We start from the raw sequence: 25,232 nt of genomic DNA, 5'->3' as shown, positions 1-25,232 counted from the left end.
TTGTTGTTCCTTTCCTTTTTCCTTTTCTTTTGTTGGGTTTTCTCCCTTTCTGGGATATATATATATATATATACATATATATGGACCAGTTGGCCTGCACCTAAATCAGATTTTGGATATGCATGGGGTATGAGACAAACCAATTTTTGAAAAAAAAGAAAAAAGAAAAAGTCACTTGAAGGAAATGCTGTCTCATTCTGAATGGGACCAAATATTTTCTTATAAAATGTGTTGAAAGGACCTAATATGCCCTAGCCTTCAATCCAATCTTTCATGTTCATATTAAACTCAATGAGGTTGACTGTCATACACGAGAAATGATTGTTTATAATGTCGTAGTTGCTAAATGCATCTATACTGTTGATCAAGTGACATTTCTTAACCGTAAGTCTCACTTCTGACCACTTTTTTCTTCTACATGACAAGCTCAAAGTTCTTTCACTCTCTATTCTGTTGAGGAATGACAGTAATAAGATGATTGTCATTCTTTTATTCCTCTCCTTTCTATATATATATATATATATATATATGTACATCAACAGTTGCAAAATGCTCATCTATCTTCAATATATTTTGAGTTTTTCACAAATATCCTTATATTAGTTATAGGTGATCCTATATACACATCACAATTCCTCTCACTGCGCACTATTTTTTTTAATTTTACTTATTACATCTTCATCCATTTAGTCAATTACATTTTTAACCTTCACACTAATTTCTCAATCCATAGCCCCACCACACCACCCCCACCAGCCCTAACCATAACCCTAACCCAAGCAGCTGTCACTCGCTGCCCATAGCCCATTACCATCGCTGTTTGGAGAATCTCACCATGACCAACCTCGTCACCCAACCCTACCATTGTGATCCAGAACTCTATCACAACCCAAACATCCTCCATCGTAGAGAGATAAAAGAAGCCTAGGGTTTGCGAGTTACAGGGGCGACTGTGGCGTTCAGTGACGAGGCCACCGTGGACGACAGCGTAGCTTCCGCACTGGCCTAGGAAATATGTCATTAGCTTTGACGGTTGTGCGGTTTTTTATCCCATTTTCGACAACTTTAGAGGGTTACGATTGGTGGTAAGGTAGAAGCATAGGAGGCGAGGCGAAGGTAGAGAAGGGCGAAGCAGCTAGAGAGAAGCAACGTCGGCTGTGATGGTTGTGGGCCAGCGAAGGGGTAGGAGCTGCATTGGTGCCTGGAAATGAGGAGGTCGCGATGGTGATTTCTGGTGATGCTAGTTGTTGTTCGTGATGTTAGGGTTTGAATAGGAGAAGGAGAAGAAGAAAGCTTAGGGGTGGGGATAAGGGATGATGGCAGTGGCTATTTTTGGTGATGACAGTTATTGATGGTGTAGCAATGGCAGTGGTGGTAGTGGGTTAGGGTTTGGATTTGAGGTTGGAGAAGGGGGTATTTTAGTACTTCTGAAAGATAGATGGTTCGTATAAAGAGAAAATGAAAGAATTTAAATTGAGTATAGTGTAAACTGAGAGAATGGTATGCATTGAGAGAATTGGTAGTGTAATAATAGAATTACCCATTCGTTATATACCAGTTGTCTTAAATTCATTTTTTTCCCCTAATCTTTCAACTTTTGCCACATTCATTTACAGGTTATTTACACAACAAAAAACTATTTTGCAACTTATTTAACCAAACACTACTTTGCTGATTAAATTTATAATCTCACAGCTATACCAAACAAGTTAACAACTTATATTTAAAGCTATAATTTATAATCTGTTAAACTATAATTTATAATCACTTTCTCACAACTACACCAAACGAGACTGTAGTGCCATGTTTTTTATTAAGCAAAGTTACAACAATGCCCTCTACGCACTGACCTCCCCCTCCCAACTCTCGTCACCTAAGAGAGGCAATTTTGTAATTTGTGCAAAACTGGCTTAATAACAACAGAGTTAATGCATTTGGTTAAAAGAGAAGTGGGAATAAGCACCAACCTTTATTTTTCGTGTTTTTTTAAAACAAAATCAATGTAAAGTTAAAAACACATCTATCTTGTTCTAAAAAATAAAAATAAAAATAAAAATAAAAAATCGTTGCTTATTTTTGGTTTTTCAAAAACACTTTTCAAAAAATTTTACTATCTTATTTTTCATATTTTTACTAAATTTTTTTAATATTTTAAGCAATTTTTTTTAAAAAAATTAATCACATCTAACATAAATACACATAAAAAGTATAAATTTTGTAAAAAAAAATCTTTTAAAAATTCATTCAATACCAAAAATACAAAAAAAAAATAAATAAACACAAAAATTCAATATTTTTTTTCAAATTTTTATATATTTTTTAATTTTTGGAAATATTTGTTCACAAATTTTTTATTTTTTAAATACATCTAAGTAAAGTACATCTAAAAAATAAAAAAAAAAATTGCTTAAAATTTAAAGAATATTCACTAAAAATAAAAAAAAAATACGAAAAATAAAAAACTCAATTTTCAAAAAAAATTAATTCAAAAAACTCAAACCAAACGCACACTATCATTTTTATAGTAACTGTTTAAAAATTTAGAATCCTTTTCCTAAAAAAATGGGAACTTCCAAAAAAATTATTGAAAGTAGTCTTCAGAAATAATTTACCAAACAAGCTTTTCATGTCAATTTCTATTTTCAAAAACAGAAAATAGAAAATAAAAACAAAGCCAAACAAGCACACACGTCCGGCGTGTGGGAGGGTTGCAACCTGCAAGAACCAGGCTTCAAACAACAATGCTACATACCACTAACACCACCACTAATGATGTGGCAAGTAAAAAAAAAAAAAAGAAAAAAACTAAGACACAAAACCAACAATACTACAGATCACTAAATTTCTACCACTAACACCACCACTAATGATGTGGCAAGTAAAAAAAAAACAAAAACTAAGACACAACACATGTGGCAGTGGGTGGGACTCACTGCCACATCCCTAAGGCAACCACTAATTAGTGGTCTGTGCAACCACTAATTAGTGGTCTGCATCATTTTTCGGCTTCAAAGCTTTAAACTTTTAGAGTACATCCTTCCATGGTGCAACTAGAATTGTATGAGTATAAATTGGACATGAGTATGATTTGCAATGAAAGACAATAGCAAGGTCAAACCCATATGTATATATATATAACCATAGACTGAAATTACACAACCACCACAGTTTCAACTGAAATTACAGTTCACAGTTGTGACACAGAACACAAATCAGAGTCCAGGCAAGATCTGAATATTTGAAAACTAGGATACCTCAAAAAAAGCATTCCTTCCTCTTGTAAAAACCCCACAAAGCACATGACAGCTACAATCCTAGGAACAGAAAGCCAAAAGCATGAAAAATAAATATATATAAATTAAGGAGATAAACCTAATTACGAGAAGGTTAGACAAAAGAAGTAGCTCCCTTACCTGCAAATAGAGAGCCAACAAGACACGGACAAGCTAGAGATGAGACTGCAAGTACACTGTAACATCACTTCACCAACTTACAAGGATCTTTTAGCATTAGGTTTCATCTTTTGATTGGGAGCCCCGTCCTCAGAAAATCTAACACAGAAGAAATAAAATAGCCTAAAATCAATATGATATGCTTACCACGACGAATAAAAGTAAGTAACCAATTAAGCTAATTATCATCTTACATGGAAACCAGATTTAATGATGATATCAACATATTGAAAAATAAAACCTACAATTCACTTGTTCACAGTGAACTGTTTCCTGTTCGAGAAAGTTTTTTCATTTTAAATGAGTAACCAAAAACTGCTCATCTAGTAGGGTTTAAATAAAAGAGAGAAGGGAACTTGAGAAAAGGTATCCACAATAGGGTATGATCATCTGACTTTCCGTATCTGCACAAATATTTTAGTTCAAGGTAAAACTGGTATTCCCTAGATAATAATAGTAATGATATGAATAACAAGAAGACCAACTATGGAATTTACAACATGGGGTTTTCTAGCAGTCAATCAAGGTAAAAGTTGTTTCCCAAGTAAATCAGGAAAGGCACTGTGACGAGCTATTCCCATGTATATCTTTGATTCCAATGTAAATAAGCTGAAACTGCAAGAAACCTAGGGATAAACTACTGTAAATGGAAAGTTCTTGAAAAAGTATGCAACAAAAAAAAAAAATCCATTTGTTAGCTTTTTCAATTTTTCAATCCACAAGCTTTGGCGGAAATTCTCGAGACTGATACACCTGCAAGAAGTGAAACTGACACAACATGGTAAGGACCTAATAAATCTTGCAGCTTCAACTTACAATTCTGCCATTCTCTTTCTTTTATCAGATCCAACATATGCCCTTAGCTCTTCAATACTCATATTGCCAAAACTGCCATTGGGATTACAATTCAGTAAATTGCACCTATCTAGAAAAGTGGAAGATTCAACCAAGCTTGGAATGACTGATGAATCCTTTAGTTCTCCTTTAACATGCTCCATCAAAATGAAACCTGTTAGAGATAACATTTCAAACCAAACAAGTCACGAGCTACAGTAAATAATCAAGATAATCAAATGTCAATTAAACCAAGCTATAACTGAGTCAAAATAAAAGTAAGTTCATGGTTATAAAAGTTGGAGAATTATTAGATTCCTAATCTCTGCATATTGAGCTGAAGCAAATGCCTAAAACTAATCAAAGCTTTTCAAGTTGAGCTTTTTACTTATGCACTTTTGAATTTGACCACAGGAGAACAGGGATAAACGAAACTTGATTTCCAAGAACCCTACAGGTTATTAACATTCAGTGCTCAACAGGTGCAAATATAGCCTTTTGCTCATCAGCTCTCTCAAATTTCAGAACCATCAGAGTCTTGTGCCTAAATTGTAGCATTACCTCCTACCCTGACTCATCTCAATATCATTTCAATTATTATAATTCAATTTTTTATAATATTTAATAAGAATTGTTTTGGGGAAATTACATGGGAAGTGGGAAAATCATTTACCAAAAGGTGGGGGTGCAACTTTTGGTGTGGTTTCTTTGCACATAAAAAGTTCCACCTGCACCGCAAAAGTCACAACCCCATGAGTTTGTAATAATTTTAGGTCTTCAACATTGTAATCTCCCCAATTGTTTTACCCATAGGCATGGTTGTCAAATCGCGAATCGAATTGTGAATTGTTTTGTTAAAATTTTGAATCGTTAATCATATTGAATCGTGAATCGTAACATTCACTTTTTTTATTAAATATATTTAAATACATATTGTATGTACATATAATGAAGTTTTATACTTTTTTTTTTTTATATCAGTAATGAAGTTTTTATACTTACTAATACAATTTTTAATTTTTAATAAGTAATTATAAATTTTAAAGTTAATTAATTAATATTCAAATGCCAGCAGGGTCACTTCTATTTAACCTGCACTTTTTTTTAACACCAACAGTGTGTTACCCAAAAATAAAATCTTGAACCAAGAGTCCTACTATATTATCTATGCAACAACTGTCATATAGCTTTCTTGGTTAACAACTATTTTCAACAGAACCTAAGTTAACAACTGTCATATAGCTTTCTTGGTTAACCTAAGTCAACTGTCATATAGCATATGGCTCTCTAAAAACTGTCATATAGCTTTCTCCCTCTCTCTTACTAGAAACATGCTTCACCTGCAAAAAAAAAAATTATGAAATTTTTTTTTGAGTCATAAAATACAAAAAGAAAAAAGAAAAGAGGAGAGAGATAATAGAGTAGAAGAGTGAAGAGGACATGCATAGGAGATGCATACCTAATGGAAGGAGATGGTCTGAAGACACTGGAGAATAGGTATGCTGATTTCTTCTCTCTTCTTCTGCATCTCTTTCTCCGATCTAAGCTACTGCTTCTTCTTCTTCTGTTTTGTTTTCAGACTCATTTGAGTCATGGGTTTGATCTAAACTAAAAATCTGGCCATCGATCGAACAGAAAGAAAGAAAATCACACCTTTTCTTGTGAATTGCGAGAATCATTCAAATCGTGCGATACTCACGATTCTGTGCGATATACACATTGAATCATGCGATTCAGAGATATTTCCCATTCAAACCTGCGAGTCGTATCATGTAGCATGAAAATCGTATCGAATCGTATGAAACAAATCACGACTCGTATGATTCTAACAACCATGCCCACAGGTTACCATAGTACTTACCAATCAGTCCTATTAACTCGACTTATTTATCTACAGGTCCTGACTAATAAATTTATCACTGTAAATTTATTCATACAAACAAGAGAGACTAATAAATTAATCAAGTGATAAATTTGTCAATAAGACTTAATGGGTAATTTCCCAAAAGTAAAACCTATTGGTAATTTACCCAAGATGTAATGTGGCATCCACCAACTTGGAAATTCATTTCTTATCAATACTGTACCGTCATTCCGAGGTGGATCACACCAATACGCATACTATAGGTATATGGGTCCCACAAGACTTTCCACGTAAGCATCGCTAGGGGGATAGTCCCCACAACCATACCCACTCAGCTCGATTCAAGACTTGCACTCTGATGCTATACAACCCACCTAATCTGGGCCTAGAAACCCAAAACAAGGTCACCTAGACTAGTTAATTGAAAGCATCATCGGAGCTGTTTCGGTGGCCCCACACAGACCAATCTTAGACGAGAGAGAGAGAGAGAGACCTCACATGGAGCCAATATGGGTTAATGGGCCCACACCTTTATTGGACTTGGTGAGCACACCCAATAAACCTTTCCATGGCCTTTTATAGCCTTTTTACCCTCTATATAAAGGGAGCTCACCCTCTCCATATGAGAGACCATACCATTCAAGGTTTTAAAAAGCGGCCGCAACCGTTACGTAACGGTTGTGGTAGTTACCGCCACCTGTTACGGCCGCTTTTGCAGTATGATTGAGATTCACAGGTGTGTCGGCCGTAGCGGCTGCCGTAGTGGTCGTAACGGCGTCGTAACGGCTTGTTATGCACCATTATGTAACAGTTCCGAACTCTTCTTTCGAAAAAACACACAAAAAAAAAAGCTAAAAATGGGGGAAGAGGGATAGAGAGAGAAGAGGGAAGATGGAAGATGGAAGAGTAAGAGATAGAGAGAGAGAAAAGGGAAGATGATGAACATGTTATTGATTTGTTGAATCTGTAAGACTTACGCTATTCTATTCAGCAGCTATCACTCAACCATTTTGTTTGTGTGTATCTATCTATATATTATTTGAAAATAATAATAATAATAATAATAATAATAATAATAAGTGATTATCCATTTGGCTTAATTAAAATGTGTATATATATATATTTAGGCTCTTATTTATTCTCTTACTTTTGTCATTGTTTATCTAATATATAATAGTTAGTGATTGATTTTTTGTATAATATAAAGTAATTAATTATTAAAATAAAATATAAAAAAAGCAGTTTATAGTGATTTAAAAATATGAAATATATTGGATCATACTTAAAAATTTACAAAAATTGATCAATATTTATTTTAAAACCCAATAAATATGATCATGGAAAAAAAATATGCGTATTGGTAAGTTTTTTTTCAAATTGTGCGAAAAATAAAAAAAATTTCACGATTCCGGTTACTGCAACCGTTACACTACAACCTTTGCATCCCGCAACCGCGCCCGCGCCACCGCCACCGTTACCGTTACGGCGACCGCAACCGCTTTTCAGAACCTTGATACCATTCCTTCGTAGAACCATATCTCCCTCACCCCCAGCTCATTGAGAGGCTTCACCTCAATTGTTACAGCCACTCACTCTCTCTACTAAGGCTGTCTCAACTATTTCCCTGTCCACCCCTTGTGGTCTTGTGCCATTGTTTTCTAACATGATTCCCTGAAGGTAACCTCCAACAATCCATCCACAGCCTCATTTGTAAGTTGTAAGGCAATTCCTTACTTTTCATTAGACTCTGTTTGCTTGGCAGAAATATCAGATGGGAAAGTGATTATTGAGAAAATCAACTGAAAATTTGGTATAAGTTTTGGACTTGATAAACAAGTAACTGGTTGATTTTGTTTCTAGTGTTTGTTGTACTTGCATATTGATCAGTAAAATGGAGTAACTTTATAGAACACTACAATTGTGATGCATCACTTAAAGGCTAGAGGTTTTCAAGAGAACCATCAATATATAACCAAACATTGGCAAACGAAAAAGAAAAAGTTAAGAAAAGAAAAGCAAAGAAAAGGGAAGAAATTTACAAGGTATTAATTTGACCAATAGAACTCGCAAACCCTATGATGGATAAATTATTATATGCGTTAGATATTACATGTTTACAAATAGAACATAATGTATACAAAATGACTTCAAGAAACCAAGTTAGAACAGATTTGCTATCAGTGTGGCACAGTATCTTTTATAATAATAATATGACCTAAAATTTCTGATCAATGTAACTGTGTTGGAATCAGACTAATAATAATAATAAATGGTAAAAACGAATTGGCATTCTTAAATGAAAGGTATATGAACAGGGAAGAATATACATACTAAGCACTCGAAGCATCTTCAAATCAAATTTCTTTGCCAGAGCCTCATGCCCAATTACTTTTGCCCGTCTGAGAACTAGCATTTTTAAGCTACTCAGCATGTCCTGACAATATAAGGAACATATAATGGATACATAAAAACACTATGAAGAATACAAAGGAGTTGCAATTTTCATTTTTGCGGGACAATGGAGTAAAGTAAGTTTTACACGTACAAGCTCTGACTCAGATAGGGAACAGAGCCAACAAACATCTTCAATTCGGTTATCTTGCAAAAGATCTTCTTCAGCCATGCAAGAAACTTATTCTTCGTTTGACAGACTTCAATCTTGTAGTTTATGAATTTCTACAACCAATAAGGCAATCAAATTCAGTTTTCAAACATGGATATGATCTAAAATTTCTAAGCAATGTAACTGTATTGGATTAAAATCATGGTAAATATTCTGGTGTTTTGGAAGGAACTTGATTTATATTTGTTAATGGAACTGAATACTATGGATTTCAAATACGCACATTTTGAAAATATAGAATTTCATATCTTATGTTCAAATATTGAGGTACTTTCAGAAGAAATTGAAATCCAAGGATTTCGAACCTCAACATGTTTGACACTGAAATTTCCTCACACACTCTGATGTAGTTAGAATTAGTATGGTTTTTATGTTTAAGTACCATAAGAGTTTTTTTTTTATTGGCACCCGGCTGTTCGGATTAAAACCCGACAAATGCCCAGAGGTGCATAGGCCCTCGATAAGGAGTTTCCCGCAAATGCATCACAGTTAATTCAAAAGGTTTTCTTTAGTCCAATGGCCCCAAGAAATTGTTCGCACCTAAGAGGTTTGGATCCTTGAGAGAGCACACTCCTAAGACCCAAGGCCTTGCCACCAGGCCAACCACTTGGGGTTCATAAGAGTTAGTTTTCTTTTATTCTATAAATAGGTGGCTACGGGTACTCCAAAAATGGTGTCGTATGAGTACCAGGTACTTACCGGCTACGAAGCATGGACACTCCAAAATTGGTGCCGTGGCGGTGCCTGACACGGGGACACGTACGGGACTTTAATTTAATGTTTTTTTTGGAAGGGGACACGGCGGGTACACGCGTATCCACATCTCCACATCTGGACACGCCAGGGGGCACGGCGGGGCTCTTTTCTGAATTTGTTATATGTATTTGGGGTCTAATATTTAAAAAGTAAAAACTGAGGGAGTCGAAATAGAGTGAACCTGCGAAGACCTTCTGAGTCGAAGCCCTCTCTCAGTCGATCGAAGCTCTCTCTCTCAGTCGAAGCCCGAAGTCGATCGAAGCACTCTCTCAGTCGAAACCCTGCGAAGTAGATCGAAGCCCCCCGAAGTCGATCAAAGACCTCCGATCGAGTCGTCTCAGCCTCTGTTTCTGTCGATCCAGTCGTCTTCGACCTCCGATCCAGTCGACTTCGAATGGAAGCCCTCTATCTCTCTCTTTCTCTTTCGCGCGCGCGCGCGCTCTCTCTCTCTCGTCTGTTTTCGACTGAGGGAGTCGAAATAACACTGATTTCTATTTTTTTATACGTTTATATATATACTAGTGGTTGCCACACGCGATGCGTGTGTAATTCAAATAAATAAAAATAAAATAAAATATTTAGGGGTTGTTTGGAATGATCTAAATAAGTGTACTTTTTGACTTTTTATGAAATATGGATTGGGTTTGGATTGGGTTTGAAGTGATGTGTTAAAGAGGTGATGTGACTTAAATAAGATGATATGACTTAAATAGAATAGTGACTTTTTGACTTTTTGTCTTTTTTCAAGTATGCCAAACTTGGCCTTATTATATATTGTGTGTTAGTAAAGTGATAAGAGTCTTATTCTTTTGACATAAGTCTAAGGTTGAAATCCCCTCCTCTCATTTATCTAATTTTTTTTTATTTCAAATAAAAAGGTAGACACGTGACAGCATAAGAAACAAATGTTTCAAGACATCTTAAGAGGTGTACATTTTATAATAATATAGATAGATAGATACATAGATGTAAGAGTTATTTTAATTTTTATTTATTTATAGGTTTATATATAAGTTATTTTGATTTTTATTTCTTTATCCCTTTATATATAAATTTATATATATGTAAGATTTTTATTTTTTATTTTTTTTTTGTAATTATATGTTTATATATCTAAAACTGTAGGTTTTTTTAAAAAAATTAATTATAGGTTTATATATATATATATACAGTATGTAAACTCTTTTTTTTTTTTTTTTTAATCCTTCTTATGTTAATGTTAATTAATTAATAGGAAAAATGTCTAGTTCATTTATTGTTGGATGTTGGATGTTGAATCTTTTGCTTCTCTTAGGGTTGGTTTGGGAAGTGGGTTGACTTTTTAGCTTTTTGGCTTTTGAGTTATTATAGCCTGGGCTCAAAAACTTAGTTTGGGAAGGGCTTTTTATCTTTTTAGCTTTTTTGATTTTTTTTGTAAGAAAAGAGTGTAATGATTATGGGTTGGATGTGCTGTTTTGTTTTTTGTGGCTAAAATAGCCTATTTTGTCTTTTGTGGCTAAAATAGCCAAAAAAGCCCAATCTAGCTCTTCCCAAACGGAGCCTTATATTTATTGAATTAATGTTACTATATTAGTGTTTGTTAATTTTGATTTAGAATGAATGCAATATGAATCTATATAACACATAAAAATATATAAAAATAAAAATAAAAAAATTCACCATGCCCCCGCCGTGTCCATGTCCCCATTTTTTGGAAATTGGCATGTCCCGTGTCAGTGTCCCGTGTCCGTATCCGTGTCCGTGTTTCATAACTTACCAGGTGTGGGTATGTATATCGATACGGCAGTACGTGTACCGAGTATGCCGAATACATGCCAGGTATGGCAAATACATTTGGACACGGCATGGGTACGTCGCGCGTACAGTACCGTTACGGCGAGGTGATTTTTTTTTTTTTTGCAACTGCTACAATTTGTTGCAACTTTTATTATTCTTCTTTTAGTTTTGAAAATATCAAGTAATTTATTTTCAATACCCCTTACCCATGAATCATGATTTTGCTTTCTTTTGCATCCTGTTTTAGACAATCAAAAAAAAAAAAAAAAAATTATATAACTTCTTAGACAATCTGTTCTCTTTTTAGTTTTGATATTGAAATTTTGATTTGTATGTTGAATGTTTAGTTATAAATTTTAAAAAAATAATAAAAAAATTAGAAAAATTGACATACTCCAACCGTACACATATCATACTTTTTTAAGAATTTGCCGTATCGACATACCCATATTGTACCTTTACCCGTATCTGCACCCACACCCGTGCTTCATAGATAGGTGGTTAGGCTATTCTAGCATTCAGTTTTGATATTTTGAAGATTGTATTTTCAGAGCATAGTGCTCTTTGTGTAGTATCTATGTTTAGAGATTTTCTCTCTCTAATGAAATCCCTTTTCCTAAAATGGTTTCATGATTTTGGTATCAGAGCTTAGGGCTTGGTTCCTATTCTTCTAGATTTGAATTGATTCATAGATTTTAGAATTAATTTGTGTGCTCTAGCTTGTGCAACAGTCTGTTTGTTTGTTCATTGATTCAGCATTAGTCCTTGATTTCGCAGAGTTCTGGAATCAAGTTTTGGACCCCCTCTCGACAAAATGAGGGTAGTTGATTCATCACCTAATTCAACACTGTATGATTTCTAAATGCTTTGGAAGAGAAGAACGTACCTGATTCCAACCTCAGTTCAATCCGACTGCCAACTGATCATTCTACTTCGCGATCGAGACGATGCTCAAACAAATTTGAAAGGTGGCATGATCCTATGCGATGAACCTCATAGTAGTATGGTATTGTTTTGGATCAATCATTTTGATTGGATGGATAGTTTATTAAATGATAATGGTAATTTGGTACAAGGGTAAGACCCTATTTGTTTTTAGAGAAATTATGTGCAAGTGGGAGAAGAGGAAAAAAATAAACACATGTAGGGGTACAAGTAACACTTAAACCTTACCACTTTTCATTTGCACCCTACACAGACACACTTACCCCCTCCATATATGTTAATAATTTTTTTCTCAATGTGTTAATATTTTTAATTCTCCTTAGCAGAAGAACTATTTCAAACACAAAAGGAAAATCACAATATATGTCCAAATAATAGGGGTCCATTCCATTGGATTTTCAAAATTTGGAACCCGAGTTCCACAAGCCCAGGAAAAATAAACAAAAATAAATAAATTAAAACCACACCTATCTGTGATTTGTGACTATAAAACTATAGGTTGCGCAACTTACCAAATGAATTGTATTCTCTCATTCCTCAAATTTCATTTTTCCTTTCTACAATTTTCTCATACACCAAACAGAGACCAAATATAAATCATTTAAAAAGAAAACAGAAAAAGCTACACTGAGACTGAGAGAGAAGAATAAAATCACCGTTAGGAGAGTCGGTACCTGGAGCTGGACTGTGGAGTGCCGTGGAGCTACAAAATGTGGCCGAAAGAAGAAGCCACACTGGAGTGATGGAGGCCGTAGAGAACACTTCTTATTCTCTGTCTCGTCAACAGCTAGTACGACTCGGACGCTGTACAAAGCGTCGTCCGCTGTCGGTCAGAACTCCAGATCGTACAGAGGATTGTTGCCGGAATCTCAGATCTGTGTCGGGCAGCGGCGGCGGCGTCGTGGTGGTGTCGTTGTCGGAGATGAAGAGAGAGAGAGAGAGAGAGAGAGAGAGAGAAACATGAGGGTTAGGGTTTGGTTTTGTACTGTTTGGTTGGAGGGATTAGGACTCATATCCGGTGTGTGGATGAAATATTGCGTTGTTTTGGTTCAAAAATTTTGTATGAATTATTAATTTCAAACATAGGATTGTTCTATCCCCATGCGAGGTAGGATACAAATCTTAGGATAATTAGGGATTGTTTGGGATGACATAAATAAAATAGAGAGATGATGTGATGAAAAAAAGATAAAAAGGTTGATTATTTTTGAGTTGCCAAACTTTAATATAACTCCTCTCATAAAATTACATAGTAAAATTATACATTTAACCTTCTACTATTTAGTATCATTTTAAAAATAAAATTTATTTATTAAATTATTTATACTTAGTAAAGTATAAATAATTATTTATTTTAATAATTATATTGTCTTAATTATATGTAGAAAAGTAAAATAAAATTTAAAAATCTCAATTACAAATTAAAATAAATTTATGGATTTTTATTAATATTCTATTTATTTAATTTTTAAAAATTTCTAATAAAAAAATTAAATAAAATCTATAAGTCGATTTAATATTTTTATTATTTAGTAAACAATTCAAAAGGATAAAATAGTCTTTTGAGCATTTATCCTTCTCTATAATACCTCAAACAAACATAGGATTCGTAGAATAGTCTAATCCAAATATCTAATATCATAACTAAACAAATATAAGATATAAATCTAATCCAACCAAATAATCTGAAAACAATGTATCTCAATACTAATAATCCGGTGGATTATAATCCCCATTATCCAACCCGTCTAAACAAATACACCCATATATATAAAAAGGTTAGTGTGGTTATTTTACATGAAGTTGTCAAATACTTTAAGCAAAGAAAATTTAAATTTAAATTTTGAAAGTCAATACCCTTGTTTATTTTATTCCTCAATTTATAAACAATAATTTAATACAAAAATAATTTTAAATAGTAAAATATAATATTTATATAAATATATTCAAATAATATATATACATATATACATATATATCTTTCTAAAAAATATTTTTTAATATTAAAAACAAGGTCATTTATGAAATTTCATATTTTAATCACAACACATTGTACGGGGAGCAAATATTCCGGCAAACCCGTACTTCTTTCTTCCGAGCTCCGTTTATGTCCGATCACCTGCGCGTAAACAATGGTGAGCTACCCGGCGGTGTGTAGCCGGAAAAACCCTCCGACGATCAAGTTAGCACACACCTTAGGATAGAGAGAGAGAGAGAGGGAGGTGTTTTAGTGTAAGAAATTCCTTACAAAGTATTCATCTGTCGCGTATGGGGGGCGCAGACATGCTTATATACCCTCTGCGCCCCATATCCACTCTCAGTCATCTCCTGACACGTGGCTCCGCTATCCCATCTGTCAGCATAAACCTTGTCGATCATCACCTAATCTCAACTGCCTGCCTACTCAGCAGGAGCTCGGCAGCCGGGCTGCTCTATCCACGGCCGTGCTATGCTTCATACGCAAGCACCTCATTGGATAAACCCAAGGAGGACCGGGCTAGGCGGTATCTCGGTAGAGCCTAGCCCGGGCACCTCTTGTGGTCGGCCTCCCTGCCGATCAAACGGTCTCCTTGGTTGACCACGCCTTTCCGGGCGCCGGTCACTCAGCTTGTCTGGCTTCAGCCATCCCCTGATCAAGCAGCTTGGTCCAACCAAGCACTGCCTTGCCGAGCTTCTTTTCGGTCCGGGGCGGCTCACACTTGGCCCAATTCCTACCCGAGCCAAGTTCTGGCAGCCCATCTCCGGGCGGATAGTCGATCATCTCGGCCCCATGCACGGTTGGGCTCTCTTCCTACTCGGCCGTTGCCTCGGCCCAATTCCAGATCATAAATCACCCTCTCAATTGCCCCTTAATTCCGTCCGCGAAAGCGTGACTGGGATTACTTATTTCGACCGAGATAACATTTCTCCGGTCTTCAAGATGCCAAAGCTCGACCGGGCTAGTTAACATAACTGTCTGCAAACTTGCCCGGTTATATTCCTCGGCTGACATCCTTTTCCTTGAAAGTAGCTCGGTTGGCTCTTTGACTCTTCAACCCGTCACTTCAGTCCTGACGTCGCCATAAATGGGGACACGTGGCGGGCTGCCATTGGTCATCGAGCAGCCAACCCGCCGTTTTTGCCAGAATTTTGAATTTGGGCGGCCTCTCTCGTCTATACATACAGGACCTCCCAAACTTCACCTCCCCCTACTGCCATTCTGTTATACGACCTCAGAGCTCTTGCATCCTTGCCTTGGCCTCGTCTGGCATTCTTCGTGTTCGAGGGAATAGATTCTGCCCTTCACTGGTGAGTTCTTCTACCCCTATTTTGTTGCTATTCTCTTTCATATTACACACATTAGGGCACAAAAACGTAGCTCTTAGGGCATAGGCCATAGAATCCGTCCCAAACCTCCCACTGTTCTTGGTGTTCTTCATCTTCATGAAGAACACTGAAGAACTGGGGCGAACCGGGCTCTTGGTCCTCTTTTGATCCAAAAAACCAGTCTAACCGAGCAAATAACAAGTTCGTCTCAACCCCAGCAAAAACCGAGATAATAAAAGGGCTTGGTCGCTCAATCGGGCTAACATCTGGTCTGCTTGGGCGACCGGGCTCCTTAGTTAGAATAGACAACCGAGGTGGTTTGACACTCTTAATGGCCGAGCTAAAGTCCAGCTCCTCTTGCGCGACCGCGCTTACACTTACACTTGCCATCCTTTTCCTGCAGAGTCCAAAGGGACCACTGTCATTCCTGAGGCTCTCAGGACCGAGCAGCAACCAATTGCACAGTGCCAAACCCCTCAGCCGGGATACTAAGCCGGCCACAAATGGGGAAATTCCGCTTCCTAGTGGATACTCCGGCCGCGCTAGCTGCTTTCAGAGAGGAGTACGGCGTCCCGGCCGATGTCCACCTGGAGCTCGCAGAAGAAGAGACCACGCCTTGGGGTAGAACAGAACAATGCCCCTTCACCGTGCTGTCGGTCGTCAAAGGAGGACTCCACTTCCCTCTGAACCCGCTCATCACCGAGTTCCTACGCCGAACCGCGCTAGCACCCACCCAAGTGTCTACCAATATTTACCGGATAATAAACGGCGTGCACGAGCTAAACAACCGGTTAGGCATTAGCCTAGGTTTAGCCGAGATCCTGCGCCAATACACCCTAGGCCACACCGGCGACGGTCTCGCCTATTATCTCAAGATTAGACCGGGCAGAGAGAAAATCATGACCGGCACACCAGACAAGGATCTTCACGACGATGATTTTTTCTGGGTGTCTGGTAATTACGAGACAGCCGAGGTACCGGGCTGGATGATTAGCAAAAATTTTGGGAGCACATGTAAGCCGCGCAAATTATCTCGGTTAATACACTTTCTTGATGTTTCTGTACCTTAATCATTCTCTTCCTTGTTTCTTTTGCAGTCATCCAAGCCTTGCAAGCCAACTATAATTTCCCCAACGTAGAGGCAATCAGGACCGCGCTTCGCTACTGCGACCGAGATTGCAACCAATTGCTCGGCTACAGTCCCACATACAGATACTCCGCTCCCCGCCGGAGTAAAGTTACTGACTTCCTCCGAGCTCCAACACCTCCACCGGATCCTACTCTGCCAGACGTTCCCCTCATTCGCCTGACCGAGGAACAAGAAATGGCCAAGCGCAGCAGAATCAAGAACCTGCTCACCACCACATCCGTCGAGCTGCCGAGCGTTGTAACTCACGCGCCAGCCGCCGGTCAATCCAGTGGCGCTGTGGTCGCTCTTGCCTCTTAAGCGACCGGGCAATCCAGCCGAGAACCCTCTGCACGACGTACCGGTAAAAGAGCTCGGGCAGACCCATCTGCCGAGCTCACTACCGAGCATTCATCTGACGCCCCCGTCCCAGTGCCGGCCTGGCGTCCACAGTTGAAGCACCGGGGTCAAGACATCCCAGCAACGGCTTCGATCAAGGCTGACAAAGAGCATCTGCTCGCCTTCGATCTGTCCAAAGCTCTTCTACTACCGAGCGACGTGGTCGGCAACGACCACGTCCCTGACACTCGGTTGGTCAAATCATCAGTGAATTCTATGGCTAGGGTAAGTCAATGTTCCTCTGAAAATTTCACAAGTGTTTGCCTGGTCCTTTTCTAATCAACTTTGCTTTTTGCAGGCCATTCAAAAACAACACCTGGTTTTGGAGCGCATCCACAGACTTCGGCAAAAGGCCAATGACACAGCCAGCCAGGTCGAGAGCCTCCAAGCCGAGCTCGGCCGGGCTAAGTCTTCGTTTGAGATGGCCAATTCCGATAACAACAGACTGCTCGGTCAGCTGGATGTGGCCGAGAAAAAATGGGATGAGCTCCAGACCGAGGTAGACGAGCTCAAAAAGTCGAAGAAGAAAGCTTACCGGGCTGCTAATAACACCGGCTTTAACAAAGCCGAGCAAAGCTACAAAAAGCAAGTCTTTGCAACATAAGACATCTACTTCAAGGCTGGCTGGAAGTCCGCCTGCGAACACCTCGGCCAAGGCTCTGACACCGACGTATTTGCCAACCCTCCTCCAGCTTCGCTACCGGTCTACCTCGTGCCTTATGCAAACGACGTCTTCAGCGCTTTGCAAGCTGAGGCCGAGGAAGGACTTGAAGAGGGAGACGGTGAGACAGATTCTAAGGCAGAGGAGGCCGAGGTGCAAGAGCAGCCCGGCAATGATGAGCCCGGTGCCCAAGACGCAAGTCCAACCATCAACCTTGATGTTGGCGATGACGAGTTTACCAATCTCTCCCCCCTAGTTTAGTTTTCTTTTCTTTTTTGTATTTTTGCTTTCAACGCTTCTGATGTAACCGGGCTCTGTCCCCACCTTTTGTATTGATTTTCTTGTCAATGAAAAATTCAAATTTTGCCAAGTGTTTGCACGGTAGTCATCAATTCCATCTTCAGCAAAATATCTCGGTATAAATCATTGTTTGAACAAAACACCTCGTCAACCGGAATTCATAACTCAGTTGAAGTACTTAAGCAGAACAAAACAACAAATTTATAAACCGAAATAACCATCTCGGTTGGTAATAACAAAGTTGAACAAATCATCAACACTTCCAACCGGATTAGATCATCTCGGTTGGGAATCCGAAGTTGGCCGAAACACCAACTCTTCCAGCAGGAGTAAATCATCTCGGTTGGGAATCCGAGGTTGGACAAAACACCAACTCTTCCAACCGGAGTACATCATCTCGGTTGGGAATCCGAGGTTGGACAAAACACAAACTCTTCCAACCGGAGTACATCATCTCGGTTGGGAATCCGAAGTTGGACAAAACACCAACTCTTCCAACCGGAGTACATCATCTCGGTTGGGAATCCGAAGTTGGACAAAACACCAACTCTTCCAACCGGAGTAAATCATCTCGGTTGGGGATCCGAAGTTGGACAAAACACCAACTCTTCCAACCGGAGTAAATCATTTCGGTCCTTAACATTAAAACAACAGTCCAAGTGCTAAAGCAAAATTACTTCTATAAATTGACAAAAAGAATTACATGCTGTAGTGCAAGCCAAAATATTTCTTTGCACAAGAAAAGAAAGCAAAAGCTTAAAAATAATACAGTTTCAAGTTGGCCGCATTCCATGGCCGGGGTATTACTCTTCCCTCTAAATCCTCCAAGTGGTAAGCCCCCTTGCCCGCCAGACCGGTGATCTTGTAGGGTCCTTCCCAATTTGCCCCTAGTTTGCCTTCTCCTGGCACCAGGGTGTTGCCCATAATCTTCCTCAAAACCCAATCACCAACCTTAAATGGTCTGGGGTGCACCGTCTTGTTGTATTTCTTGGAGAGCTCTTGTTGGTAGGCGGCCACATGGATGAGAGCCTTTTCCCGACGCTCTTCCACGAGGTCCAATTCCAAGGCAATAGCTTCGGCATTCAGTTCGGGCTCGAACCTCTCGCTTCTTAGGGTGGGCATGCCAACTTCCAGGGGTATTACCGCCTCCATGCCATAAGCCAAAGCATATGGAGTTTCCCCGGTAGAACGTCGCGGGGTTGTTCGGTATGCCCAAAGGACGCTGGGTAATTCCTCAGCCCATTTTCCCTTTGCCTTTTCCAGCCGTTTCTTCAACCCATCCAGTATAGTCTTGTTTGATGCCTCGGCTTGACCATTAGACTGCGGGTAAGCCGGGGTGGAGTTGTAGAATTCTATCTTTAAATCTTCGCAAAATCCTCTGAATAGGTGACCATCAAACTGGGTGCCGTTGTCAGAGATCAAGATCTTGGGGACGCCAAACCGCGTGACCACGTTCTGCCAGACAAACCGCTTCACGTCTTTCTCTTTGATGGTTGCCAAGGGCTCAGCTTCAACCCATTTCGTGAAGTAATCTGTGGCCGCGATGAAGAATTTTCGGTTGCCCGGTGCTGTTGGTAGTGGTCCCACTATATCTAGCCCCTATATGGCGAAGGGCCAAGGACTAGTGAGGGGAAGAAGTTCCCTAGCAGGCTGATGGATCTGATGGGCAAATTTCTGGCATTTTTCGCACTTGCGGGCGTACTTTTGTGCGTCGGCCTGCATGCACGGCCACCAGTATCCCTGCGAAATAGCTCGGTAGGCCAAGGATCTGCCCCCTATGTGGCTGCCACAAATGCCTTCGTGAATTTCATACAAGAAGGCCTCCACACTATTCGGGTGCACGCACTTGAGATAAGGACCAGTGAAGGACTTTTTATACAGCGCACCAGATGGAGAGAGCCAAAACCGCTCTAACTTCACCCGGATTTTGTGGGTTTCTTTCTTGTCAGTTGGTAGAGTCCGGTCTCTGAGGAATAAGATCAAGGGGTCCATCCAGGAAAGACCTAGCGCGGCGCAGAGTACATCCGTCTGCCCGGCGTTTTCAATGCTTGGCCGTGGAAGAAAGTCAATTAACAAGGGGTTTGGAGACGTACTATCTACCATGGAAGCGAGGCCGGCCAGCTCATCAGCTCGGCTGTTTTCTTCACGGCCAATCTGTTGGACTCTGATTGCCTCAAACTGCTTGATGTGTTCCTTGACCAGAGCTTGGTACTTCGCCATCCTGTCGTCCTTTGCTTCGTAAATCCCAGAGACTTGGTTAACCACAAGCTGGGAATCACTGTACACCAGGAGCTCGGCAGCCTTCATTTGGATTGCGCTTTTGAGCCCGGCGAGAAGTGCCTCGTACTCAGCCTCGTTGTTAGATGCTGGGAAGCTAAGCGTGATAGAATGTTCAATGGTTAGGCCATCCGGGGAGATAAGAACGATACCTAGGCCGTCACCATGACGGTTGGACGCTCCATCAACAAAAAGCTTCCACATTTCCCCCACAAAAAGCTTCCAGCAGTCTGATGGGTCCTGAAAGTTGCGAAGGGCAGTGGGATCACCACTGCTCGGCTGTGCGGTTTCAAGTTCTGTGTTGACCGGTTCCAATTCAGTCCCCCTTGGTGATTCGGCACCGGACTCAGCAAGTTGTTCTATAATGCTCAAGTCCGTGGGCGAATCATCAGGTTGCGGTGTTAAGCCTGCCGCAGGTTCTGGGCTGTGTGGGTCCATTCTTTCCCCCCTTGATGATTCGGCACCGGACTCAGCAAGTTGGTCTGTAATGCTCAAGTCCGTAGGCGAATCATTAGGTTGCGGTGTTACGCCGGCCGCAGGTCCTGAGCTGTGTGGTTCAATTGTTTCCCCCCTTGGTGATGCGGGACCGGACAGAGTGGATGGGTCGGTGATACTCAACTCCGTCATCGCATCACCGGGTGGTATAACCGTGCAGACTGAGGGTGCTTCAATGATGCGTGCAAACTCCGCGTCGCTACCTCCTCTAACTGGTTGTACCTTGGTTGGCCTTGCGTGCATCTCATCATCTGCCTCGGTAATATCGACCGGGCATACCGGATGAGTGCTAGGTGAGAACTCGGCGACAAAATCTGCCAAGGTCTGGGCTTTGATAGCAGTGCGCGGCTGGAACTTGACATCAAACTGTCCCAACTCGACCGCCCACTTAAGAATTCAGCCTGAAAAGTCCGCCCGTTCAAACAAGGCCTTGAGGGGAAACTCGGTCAGTACGATGATGGTATGGGTGTGAAAATAATGCGCCAACTTCCTCGAAGCCATCATCAATGCCAACGCAAGTTTTTCCAGCGGCAAATATCTCGTCTCAGCCGGCAGCAAGGTCTTGCTGACATAAAAAATTGGGAAGTGCTTGATTCCTTCAACGCGGACTAGCACCGCACTGACCGCGTGCTGGGAGACGACAAAGTAAAGGTAAAGTTCCTCTCCCGGCTTTGGTGTAACCAACAGTGGTGGAGTAGACAGATATTCCTTGAGCTCGACCAAAGCTCGGTCACACTCTGCGTCCCACGAGAACTTTGACTTCAATGCTTGAAAGAAAGGGCGGCAGCGATCTGATGACCGGCTTATAAACCGATTAAGCGCGGCGGCCATCCTGGCCAGATGCTGTACGTCCTTAGCCGAGCTGGGCTACTTCAATTCTTGCACGGCTCTGATCTGAGTAGGGTCTGCTTCGATGCCTCGGTTTGTGACTAAGAATCCCAAAAATTTTCCAGATCCCACGCCAAAGGCACACTTTGACGCATTCAAGCGCAGCTTGTACTTCTTCAGAATGGCAAACATCTCGGCTAAGTCGGACAAATGGTTTGCTTCATGTCGGCTCTTTACCACCATATCATCGATGTAAGCCTCCATTGTCCGGCCAAGCAAAGGAGCAAACATTTTGGTCACCATCCTCTGAAAGGTTGCCCCGGCGTTCTTCAAACCAAAAGGCATAACTCGGTAATAGAAGAGTCCCCTTGGAGTCGTGAAAGAGGTGATCTCTCGGTCAGGCCCGTGCATGGCAATCTGATGGTAGCCGCGGTAGGCATCCAAGAAACTGAGCCTGTTGTGTCCAGCCGTCAAGTCTACTAACTGGTCAATGCGCGGCAAAGGGAAGCTGTCTTTGGGACAAGCTCGGTTGACTGTCTTATAGTCGACACAAACTCGCCACTTTTCATTCTTCTTGGGCACCACTACTGTGTTGGAAATCCACCGAGGGTAGTGCACTTCCTGAATTGCTCATGCCTCAAGCAGGTTCTTAACCTCCTCTGCAACTACCTCGGCGTGATGCAGTGCCGATCTCCTTGTTCGCTGGATGACTGGCTTTGCTCCAGGGTAGACGTTGAGGTGGTGGCAGATGAAACTTGGATCGAGGCCAGGCATGTCGTAGGGCGACCACGCGAAGACTTCGATGTTGGCCATTAAAAACTCAACCATCTCGGTCCTCTCTACGGCAGTGAGACTGGAGCCGAGCAAGAAGAACTTGTCCGGCTGTTCTGTATCAATTCGCACCTCAACCAATTCCTTAACAGCCTTGTCTTCGGCCTTGGTGCCCACATCATCCAAGACACCCTGGTCCTTCGGTCCCTCAATCATTTGAACGAATCCTTTGGCAGCCCGGCTCCCGTTGACCGCCACGAAGCACTACTTGGACATGACCTGATCGCCCCAAATCTCCTTGATTGCCCCCATAGCCGAGGGGAATCTCATCACCTGGTGATAAGTCGATGCTACAGCTTGCATGGCGTGTAGCCATCCCCTTCCAAGGATAAGGTTGTACGTCGAAGGCACTTGTAGCACCCAGAACTCAACTTGTTTGACCACGGATCCTGCTTTGACCGGCAGGATAATCTTTCCCAAAGGCCACTCTGGTTGTGAGTTGAATCCGACCAGTGGCGAAGTTGCCGGAGCCAAGTCTGTCTCCCGGAGTTTAAGCTGCTTGAACGCATCATAGTACATGATCTCGACCGAGCTTCCCTGATCGATCAAGATCCGCTTAACATCAAAGTCCTTGACGCGTAGTGTTACTACTAGGGCATCGTTGTGCGGCGTCTGGATACGCTCTAGATCCCTTGAGGTGAAACTAATCACGTCTTTTTCTTCAGTCTTCCCCCTTTTGATGGCAGGCTGTACCGATAAAACTTCCCTCATATGCTCTGCCTTTTTTATCATGCCCCGGAGTTCGCAAACACACTCTGGTTCCACGATGCCGTGGATGACATTAATAACTCCTTGTGGTGGTGCGTCTCGGTCATCCTGTCCTCTGGGATCGACCGGAGCCTGATTCGACTTCACGCCGCCATCAATGTAAAGGTCTAGATGCCCGGCCGCAACCAGCTCTTCCAAGTGTTGCCGCAAAGGCAAACAATCCTCAGTCCGGTGGCCTCTCCCCCGGTGGAACGTGCAACGATACCGCGGATTATAGCCCTTTTGTCCATTGCCCAACTTACCAGGAAACCGGACATACTCCTCGTCTCGGATTTCACTAAGTATACGATAGATTGGAATCTTGAAGACCGTGGTTATGCCAGTCCTTGCCTTCATCCTTCTGTTTGCGTCCGCTACATCATCTCGAGGGTAGTCATCTCGGTCATTCCGACGTCTTCTACCCCGATTTTTACGGTTCGAGCCACGGTCTGATTCCTCTGCTCGGTCACTTGAGCGGCTGGACTCTTGCCCAACTGCGTGCACTTTGCCTGCTGTCTTCTTGTCTGTTGCTACCGGAGTGGCCTTCACGGTAGAAGCTGACGCGTCATCCTCTACTCGGATGTGTTCATTGATGCGCTGCATGAGTTGGCCCATGGAGGTCGGCTGGTGCATGGTAAGCGAGTCCTGCAGTCTATGTCCGACCGGGAGACCACGCTTGTATTGCATGATTGCAAGGTTGACCAGGCAGTCCAAGATCTCGTTGAAGGTTTCCCAGTACCTTGAGTTGTATACCTTCAGTGTGTCGCTCGGTTCCATCTTGACGCTCAGCAAATGATCGACTTCCTTTGGAGTCTTTGTGTTGGTTTTGAAGCGTGTAACAAACGCCTCAGCCAGCTGGTGCCACCTTTGTATGCTCCCTTCCGGCAACCTCTCGAACCATTTTAAGCCCAGCTCGCCCAAACTTGACGGGAAGATTAGGCACATAAGTCCGTCATTGCGCCTATGTCCGGCCATAACCTGTCGAAAGTGGCTCACATGCATATATGGATCGGTTTTTCCGTCGTAAAGTGTGAACTTTGGCTGGTGGAAGCCTGTCGGAAGCGGTGTTATTTCTATTTCCAGGGAAAAAGGGGTGGCACTCAGCCTAGCCAAGTTTGTATCTTCAAAGAGTGGCACTGTTTGGCGGGGTGGAGGCATTCCGACCTCCTCGCTGGTGTGAACCCCGTAGGATAGCCGCTGGAAAGCAGGTATTCTCTGGGCTTCGCGCCGACGAGCCCGCTCCTTTAAGACCGCCCGTAAATCCTCTGACTGAGCGGAGTAAGAGTACCTTGACGTCGTCGGCGGACGTGAGGGTTTGTAGGTGCTGTCTTGTGCGCTAGACTTTTCTGCATGCGCGTCGGAATCACCAACCTGGTAACTTCTGGTAATAGATATGGACTGAGTGCGTCGCTGACTCTGGCCGCCTGAACGACGGGATGGGGTGCGCTCACTGTGGTCTCCCACTCCAGCTACACCCTTCCCTTTGACATGCCGCTTCAGATCCTCCATCTCCGCCGCCATTCGCCGGATGACAGCATCTTGGTCTCTCAACTTACTTTCCAGTCGCCTGGCGTGTGAGTCTCTCCTCCGCCGGTGACCGTCTAGACTCCGTAAATGACCATGACTTCTTCCGCGCTTATCCCGCGCGTCTACTGAGTGTCCTCCTGTGGGCGTCCCCAAGTCCGCCATTGGATGGATGGCGGGAGGACCTTCTCTCCTTCGGGTGAACTCTGGGGTAGCTCCGTCTATGGCGGACAACAGAAACTCGTCGTTGTTCGCCATGGACGGCGATCAGATGAACCTGGAAGACAAGGTTTTGTCTGTCAAGTTTCCCACAAACGACACCAATTGTACGGGGAGCAAATATTCCGGCAAACCCGTACTCCTTTCTTCCGAGCTCCGTTTATGTCCGATCACCTGCGCGCAAACAATGGTGAGCTACCCGGCGGTGTGTGGCCCTCCGACGATCAAGTTAGCACACACCTTAGGATAGAGAGAAAGAGAGAGGGAGG

General features: G+C 41.7%; 1 protein-coding gene across 2 annotated transcripts; it reads right to left on the bottom strand.

Moving 5' to 3' along the window:
• Positions 1 to 3,109: 3,109 nt before the first annotated feature.
• Positions 3,110 to 13,385, bottom strand: LOC114259492 (uncharacterized). Of its 2 annotated transcripts, none has more exons than XM_028199537.2 (6): positions 12,925 to 13,385; positions 8,696 to 8,826; positions 8,482 to 8,584; positions 4,269 to 4,461; positions 3,414 to 3,551; positions 3,110 to 3,314 (listed from the first exon to the last, which is right to left on the bottom strand). In XM_028199537.2, the coding sequence occupies exons 2-5, from the start codon at positions 8,771 to 8,773 to the stop codon at positions 3,491 to 3,493; spliced, it is 435 nt and encodes a 144-aa protein (XP_028055338.2). In that variant the 5' UTR covers positions 8,774 to 8,826; positions 12,925 to 13,385; the 3' UTR covers positions 3,110 to 3,314; positions 3,414 to 3,490. The 2 variants fall into 2 exon arrangements, with proteins under 2 accessions (XP_028055338.2, XP_028055402.2); XM_028199601.2 differs by having other exon boundaries at positions 12,907 to 13,351.
• Between the last annotated feature and the right edge of the window lie 11,847 nt (positions 13,386 to 25,232).

This window comes from Camellia sinensis, chromosome 12 (genome assembly GCF_055761805.1).
Source record: "Camellia sinensis isolate YWXY chromosome 12, ASM5576180v1, whole genome shotgun sequence".
NCBI classification, from domain to species: domain Eukaryota; kingdom Viridiplantae; phylum Streptophyta; class Magnoliopsida; order Ericales; family Theaceae; genus Camellia; species Camellia sinensis.
The sequence above is the reverse complement of the archived record's forward strand: the minus strand, read 5'-3'. Positions and strand labels throughout refer to the sequence as shown.

What these genes read in the sequence shown, in the direction of transcription:
- LOC114259492 (XM_028199537.2), bottom strand. Translation starts at nt 8,773, where the DNA reads ATGGCTGAAGAAGATCTTTTGCAAGATAACCGAATTGAAGATGTTTGT. An exon ending in GAAGATGCTTCGAGTGCTTA is followed by an intron (nt 4,462 to 8,481) that starts GTATGTATATTC and finishes TATCTCTAACAG; the next exon opens with GTTTCATTTTGATGGAGCAT. An exon ending in AGAAAGAGAATGGCAGAATT is followed by an intron (nt 3,552 to 4,268) that starts GTAAGTTGAAGC and finishes CTTCTGTGTTAG; the next exon opens with ATTTTCTGAGGACGGGGCTC.